The 7,582-nt window shown below is 35.0% G+C and overlaps 1 protein-coding gene across 1 annotated transcript; it reads right to left on the bottom strand.

Moving 5' to 3' along the window:
• Positions 1–1,260: 1,260 nt before the first annotated feature.
• On the bottom strand, positions 1,261–6,936 carry LOC121316258 (terminal nucleotidyltransferase 5A-like). Its single transcript, XM_041251219.1, has 2 exons — positions 6,101–6,936; positions 1,261–5,701 (listed from the first exon to the last, which is right to left on the bottom strand). Exons 1-2 carry the CDS (start codon positions 6,524–6,526, stop codon positions 4,922–4,924), a joined length of 1,206 nt encoding a protein of 401 aa, XP_041107153.1. The 5' UTR covers positions 6,527–6,936; the 3' UTR covers positions 1,261–4,921.
• Positions 6,937–7,582: the final 646 nt, after the last annotated feature.

Raw genomic sequence — 7,582 nt, 5'->3', positions numbered from 1 at the left:
TAACTCTGTAATCCAACACAAAATGATGTGTGATCTTTTCATTATAGAGCATATGACTTTACTACTAACAAACATTCTGAGCCATGCATGCATGGTCTCTGTCTCTCAACAACACTTTTGAATACTATAGTATTCCATAAATCTAGTATGCAAAATACCAGTAGTAGTGATTGTGATATAAGTTAATACATCCTGTATAGGATGTGTCTTGTATAAGAGATTGGGTGCATTTTGGGAAATGGAACGGTGAAAATGATTAGTTCTGGCAGCGTAAACTGCAAAATGACATCTGTTATTATCAGAGACCCCATACACAGAATGTACCAAATAAAAAAAAGAAAAAAGTGAGTGTAATTAAACAAAAAAGTGTATTTATTTTTACTTTATAATTGTTCTGTATGTTCTATGCACTGAATGACATCTATACATAGAATGAGTTGTACAGGATTATTTTCTAAATCTGTAACTGTGATTGGTTGATTTCTTATTCGTGATTTGTAATCATTTACATTACAGCCAAAAAAAGAAAATGCTTCTGGCTGTGTATCCTTTTGATATCCAAGAGGTTGCAGTGAATGCAATAGTCCAACTCTTTACTCCACTTCATTACTCTAGTTAATCCAACATCAACAGTTCCAAGTGTTTTTATTATAGTTCCAGTTCTGTTTGAAAAAGTCCACACATTTAATTACATTGACTTTTTTCTGTGTCGGCTGGTGCTTGATAATAATTCTAGATTATGCTTTTAATATCATAGGTGGTTTCGTGCAAACATTGCAATTTAAATAAATGTAAATAGAGTTGACTGTAGATAACTGGCAAGTTAACCATGACTGGCTACAAAGAAAGTTTTCTTTTAAACAGCTTTTTTGAGTGGTTTAGGGCCACGCCTTCAGTTTGCTAAGATTAATTCAATGTTTTTTTGTACATTATAATACATACATTCTGTTTAAATTTGTTGAGCAGGCATGTATGGGACATTAGCATCAAAGCATTTTTTTTTTTTTCGAATCATGCAAACCTCACTCAATAAACGGACAACTATTTTTGGCAGAAACCAACATGTTTTTTTCTCGACTGAATCAGCTGAGGCTGGCAAGCAAATACTTGATTTTGCTTTTTTATTAGAAACCAATCAGAAACTTGCTGAATGTCCATCTTTATATTAAAAGTGCTTGAATCTTGCAAATGATGGTGATTCAGGATTCATCAGAATAAATTGCCAGAGGTATTTTAGACACAGGACACCAGACGCTGATCGATAGAAAAAAATAACTTCCTTTTATTTACAAAAAAAAAAAAAAAAAAATCCAAATGTTGGATGGCGTAAACAAAATTCACAATCTGTTGCTTTTACCAATGACAGAAATATTTAAAGCTGTTAAGTGACTAAAGACCTCAGCCAGTCCACTCAACTCATGCAAAGCAAGCCAGGGTAGTTTGCTGCTGTAATAGGCAGACTTAAAGAGTAGTGATTTAATGTCGATAATAAAAACAAACAAAACTGAAGTAATGAAATGTATATTTTTCAACAACAAAAAATGACAACGTATTGAACCAGTATACAATATATACTTTTTTTTTTTTGCAATCACAACATGTACCCCAAGTACACCCTGACCTCTTAAGAACTAATATACAAGCTTTTTTCTACACAACATGCTGCAGCTGTTAGAAGAAACATTTTATTTGCTAGTGTAAACATAATACAATGAAGTAGGAACCTAAAGGGTTTCACATTGAAATTTCTTTACACTTTTCAATGATGTAAAGGCAATAGCCCTAGACTTGCAGTAGATATGTTACAGCAATACATAAGACCCTTGTGTTTTACCAGCAGGGTTACTCAATGTATTGGTCACTGGTTTTAAACCGGCAAAACTGTGCAACATCTAAGACGTTAGGATTATGCTCGATTCTGGTTTAAAATATCTGTTACACAACTATATCCTCCCCCAGCAACAGACCATAATTTTAAATTCAATTCCAAAAGAATGCAAAAGCTTTCAATTTTTAAAAATGTATTATTATTATTTGTAGTTTTTTTTTTATTATTATTATTATTATTCCATGATCATTAGGGTCATACAAATGACAGAACAAATCATCAGTCTTTATTAGAACCAGTTACCTCATAACCATGGGTTATAAAAATAAGGCCGTAATGCATGTCATAGGGAATATTGTCAGCAGTATAAAAATAAAATAGTATATCAAGGAAACACTTAACACACAAAAGAAAGTAAACCAATGATGGAACGGTGAGCATACTGCACTGGCAGCAGTGTAATTTTTGTGAGGGAGTTAAACTCAGATGCATGGAAATCCCCAGTGCAAATTCATCTATACAGAATTTGAATTTGCTTGTAAACCTTTGACACCAGGTTGTCTGTTCTTTAGCTGTGTATTTTCAGTTGAATTCACTACAATAATAACTAACATTTTCTTAAAGGCAAATTTTAGGTTGACAGTGCTTTTAAAAATGCCATTACCAACATTTGTACACTGAAAAAAAAAAGACAGTACTGTTTCACGACGTAGCACCAAATTTGCAAGTGTAAGGTTATATCTTAACAATAAAAACATTTAGTTCTGAACATTTCAGACATAAAACGAATGGCTCGTTTAAGACCTTGAGTGCAAAAAAAAAAAAAAGACCAAAAGCAGGTGATATCCCTACTTTTCATTCCTAAAATTCCCTGTGGTAATTGTTATCTGTAAATTTACTGCACCACATTTGAATAGAACTTTCTAAAGCGACCACTATGTCTACAAAATATAATTGACCCTGTTCCCTGCATGAATTATTGCATGAAAACATATTTAATAAATTCGTTTTTTTTTTTTTTTTACACAAAGTAAATCATATGGAAAATATCTTCACCTGAAAAATATAGATGCATGCATTTACTTTGAGCGTTTTTGTGGTTCTGCAGATTATAGTGTCTTCTGTGAGAGAATGAGTCATATTTACTACAAATAGTTGTGGTAAGAAAAGACATACCCCATCCCCAGCTGATCCTATTTCCCCAGCCCTCCCTTTCCTTCCGTTCTGAGGCCTCAAAGAGTCTTGACAAGTATGCCTCAGTTCTGAGCTCCAGCCTAAAAAGAATTGGCTTTAGGAAGCAAAGGATTCCTTCACACATTGAATCAAGGTTGTCTAACACTGAACAAGGGGTGAGAATGTCTACCTTGGTAAATAAAATGAGAGGCATTTCAATAGCTTTGACAGACCCTGTAAAATTCACAGGGAAGGTGCTAAAGTAAACAAGAGTAGGCTCTATCCAAGTAATCTTGAGAATGTGGTGGAATAAGAACACCACTCTTGTGTAGTTTAAGATCCTTTTTTTTTTCTTTAATCAGTGTGCTATATATGTGTTATCTGTTATGGGTTAGCTTTAAGGGTTTCAAATTTTAACCAGCATAATCTATTTCATGTGTGATTCTCAGTTTTCCATCAATAAAAAAATGTGTGCAATTGTATACCAATATATATGAACAACTGACCTGAGAGAAACTGTAATAAACATGTTTTAATAGGGCTGAAGAATCAAATGCAAATCAATTAAATAAAACATACCCAAAGTAATAGTGCAGCATGAACTGCAGGTGTCATCTGGAATGTCATTTTTATTACTTTTTTTTTTTTTTTTTTTTTTACAAAAACATTTTCAAAATATTCCAGGTTTCAAAATCAAGTATTTGATTAAGTTTAATTAATATGTTATAAGAACAAAGCGGGCTTATAAAAATGATTACCCATTTAATGAAAAGATTAGGGCTCACTCAATCAACTTATAATTTTCCGGTTGCAAAATACATTCCTTTTCAAATTCAAGTGGGATTTTTTGTTTAGTTGCAGCTTTACAAATATCTGCAGAAATATCCAGTCTTAAGACATCTGGTTTAAAACAAGAACACACACGGCACCCTTTTACAAAACACTGGCTAAGTGCTACAGATTCTGAGGACGTATTATAAACTCAACACACATGAACACAAACAACCCATGTCATTTTGTACTCGCCATGAAAATTGTGGGCTTTTCCACATACAGTACACATTCACAAGCTTTATAGTTGTTTGTCTTGTGTCGTCCTTGATAAAGTAAAACATTGGGAAAGCCACAAAACAATTTTATTTGAATTTTTTTTTTTCTTTTTTTAAACTTTTATTTTCCACCTGCCATAGGTATTAGGCACTTTAATTCACGTTAACATATACAAATATAGGACTTTTTTTTTTTTTCTTCAAACTTGGATATTTAAAATGAAAAAGAATCTTTGGTCTGTAAGCACACTTCAGGCTTATTTCTTATTTTTTTTATATATATATATTTTTTTTTTGTCCCCCTACAACTCACATTTCGGACTGAGAGTTGTGTACACTGGGCGCCTCAGATCATATCAGCAGTTTGAGATGCTATTTTTATGCCTGGGGATCTGTCACTTCTAAACCACACATTCTAATAAAGCAAGAACGTTCACTTCCCACCTTCATGACCTACCAATACACAGTGCCTGCAAGACCCAAATGTACAGATCTAGACTAGACACTGCATTCAGCTTGGCCATTTCCGATAGCATCATGGAAAAATATCTCATGATCTTCCCAATCTCACTGAATAGTATTAGGCTTCCCAGCTCTCGCTTTATAGTGGCTATGGGAGTTTTATAGCAATCCCATATTGTCACTGAAGCTTCCCCTTGTCCTTTTCAGCAGGGAAAGCTGAATCTTACATGCTTATAATGACAGATCTCTCTGGAGACAATTCCAATTTCCCTATTCTTTAGATCTTGCTCCAATATAATACGTCAGGTTTATCAAGTGTGAATACTAGAGCAGATCAGTAATCCATCAAAACACATCCTTAACTGGTTCAACCCCTTTTCTACATAAATAGGACATTTCCCTTTTTGTTTCAGTTGCAGGGCAACCAGGTAGAGTAAGTGTGTTTCTGGCAGGTGAACACAGGCTGAACTTGGGCAATGTAGTAATTACTGAAATTGGCATCTGAAACATAAGGGGCCGGCTGGTAATAGCAGGTTACATTGGCCACATTTGGGATGACGTTCTGCTCTGCCAGGACGCTGATGGCTAGCATGGTAATAAGGTTGAGGGTCTGTCTCCTCTCGTGCCCCATTAAGCACACTGTACTCTCATCCACAACCCCGTGAAGCGTCATTAAATAGTCATACTTGCGATCCTCCAGTCCCACAAAGTGGTTCTGTAGGTAAGATTCCAGCTTTCGCTGCTGTTCGCAGATATCAGAGAAGTCAATGAAGAACCTGGAGCACATGTACCGCTGGAGAGACTTGATTTCAGGCTCTGAAACTGCCCTGAAGCCCCTGACCAACAGGTTGCAGTACTTGAGAAGCCCACCTCCTCGGATCTCTTCTGGGTTCCTGGTGGAAATGATTTTGTTACACAGGTGGTCAAGGGCTGCTTGGAAGTCTCCGTAGACACTCTCTCCGATGATGGTGGGGTGAAAGGTTTCTGTCATGGGGTTTTCAGAGCATTCGTAAAAAAGCAATAAAGAGTCGAGTTTGATTTGGAAAGAGTCTACACTGAATTCAAATTGCCGTTTTAGGGAGTCCATAAACTTCAGCTCCACATTTTTGCCACTGTTGTTTGACAAGGATATGAGGCTCCATCGGTCTGAATCATTGCAGACTTTCACCATTTTCTGCACATAAGCTTCCTTTAAACATATAGAAAAAAAAAAAAACAATGATATATAACACATAATTGTTCAAGCAGCCTCACATCACTTGTGCTGCATTTAATACAATGCATTTAACAAACATAATTACAATAAATGTAACGGTTTTGTTTGGAGTTAAATGTTCTGCATTGTACTATTAGCAAGCAGCTGTATTTAAAAAATATCACAATTAGGTGAATCCCACAGAATATTTCTAATAGTGTATTTATTACACAAACTACAGCTATGAGTTAACATATTTAAATACATATACAACTTATTTTATCCTTATGAGAGTTAAAACATAACACTTAAAAATAACTCTGTTATTGTCAAATTTATACTGAAGTCCAAAAAAAAAGAAAAAGTTTAACTAAAATAACAAAAACTACTTACCTTTAGGGTTAGAGGTGTAATCCTCTGCTTATTTACGCATTCCGGCAAGAAATCCAAGAGGCAGTCGAGAACAATATCCTTGACAGTCCGAAATTCAGCTTCGCCTTTAAGGTCTACACAGAAAATGAGATCCAGGTCCTTGTAACCCAAGCCGCTGTCTTCGTGCAGTACGTGGCTTGCTGCAGAACCGTTTAACCTCACGCCTCTCACGTTTATTTTGTATTCTTCCAGCCTGCTCCTCACGACTTTTACTATGTCCCGGGGTTTCATTTCCAAAGTAGGGAAATTTCCTCGACCGTGAATGGGGATTGTCTCGGTCAATATCTTATCCAGGCGCTGCACTTGCTCCCAGTTCAACACGTTTAAATTGCTGTTCTCCGTACCAAGGCTATTCCCACTAGCGCCTGCTTGTTCATCATCTGCCATGTTAAACAAGCAACAACAAAAACCTATAATATAAAATAGCAAACCTGTGTTTAACCTGGATATAGAAACAAGATAAAATTGTTTTGTTGTTGGTCTCCTTTTAAAAAGAAAAAAAAAGTATTTAAGAACTTACATTGACCACTTATCCTTTTTCAAGCAGTAATTCAATTTGACATTATATATTTTATTGGCAAGTGTGTGCTCCTTGTAACCTCTTTTTTTAAGTTAGGATTTTATTTCTCAAAAACAAAAAAACAAAAACAAAAAAAAACTGCGCTTTGCTATCCTGCTCTGCACCGTTCAATACTCCTCCTCAGTCTTCCAAGGTCTCTAGAGAGCTTTTGCAGATCTGTGTGTTAAACTCTCTCAGTAGTTTATATACTGGGGTTTTCTGCGTGCAGTTCCGGCTCTGAGTCATCATAGCACGAAGGCACGCCTATTGTTGTATATGCATAGAATATTTGCTGGAGCATTTCACTGACAGGATACGTCTGCCTTATTCCTTTTGCATTTTAAATGGGAGCACAGCCGTACAGTTTCTCCCTTTTAATACCAATCAAACACTGCCATAAAATGATTATTATTATTATTATTATTATTATTATTATTATTATTATTATTATTATTAGTAGTAGTAGTAGTAGTAGTAGTACATTACCTTTTGTTGCCAAAATCTACTTGTTAAAAATGTGTACCTGTAGTAGTTGTAAACATTTTCGTTGTAATATTTTATTTTAAATAAATGTCCTACACCAAGACTAGTAACTACGGTAATATATAGCACCAGCTTGTCTGCAAAGGTGAATTACATACGTCATGGCCAACCAGAGATTCCAAATACTAGAGCAGAGGAAAGACGACTACCCTATCATAATACCAGAAGAATTTTTTCAGTAGAAAACAATACACTATCATTTAAGGATTTACTTGCCCTTCCTGTCCATGCTATCCACAGGCTTGCATCAAAAATGAACAAGATGAGAAACAAACTTAGAACAATTCGAATATCAATATTGTTTTTCTTTAAAAAAAAAAAAAACAGAAACAATGAAAATA

This window comes from Polyodon spathula, chromosome 5 (genome assembly GCF_017654505.1).
Source record: "Polyodon spathula isolate WHYD16114869_AA chromosome 5, ASM1765450v1, whole genome shotgun sequence".
NCBI lineage: Eukaryota > Metazoa > Chordata > Actinopteri > Acipenseriformes > Polyodontidae > Polyodon > Polyodon spathula.
This window is presented reverse-complemented; position numbering and strand designations above follow the sequence as displayed.

Bases quoted from the DNA above. Each gene is read 5' to 3' on its own strand.
- LOC121316258 (XM_041251219.1), bottom strand. From the start codon at position 6,526: ATGGCAGATGATGAACAAGCAGGCGCTAGTGGGAATAGCCTTGGTACG. The intron at 5,702-6,100 runs GTAAGTAGTTTT...ATATGTTTAAAG, and splicing joins TTACACCTCTAACCCTAAAG to GAAGCTTATGTGCAGAAAAT.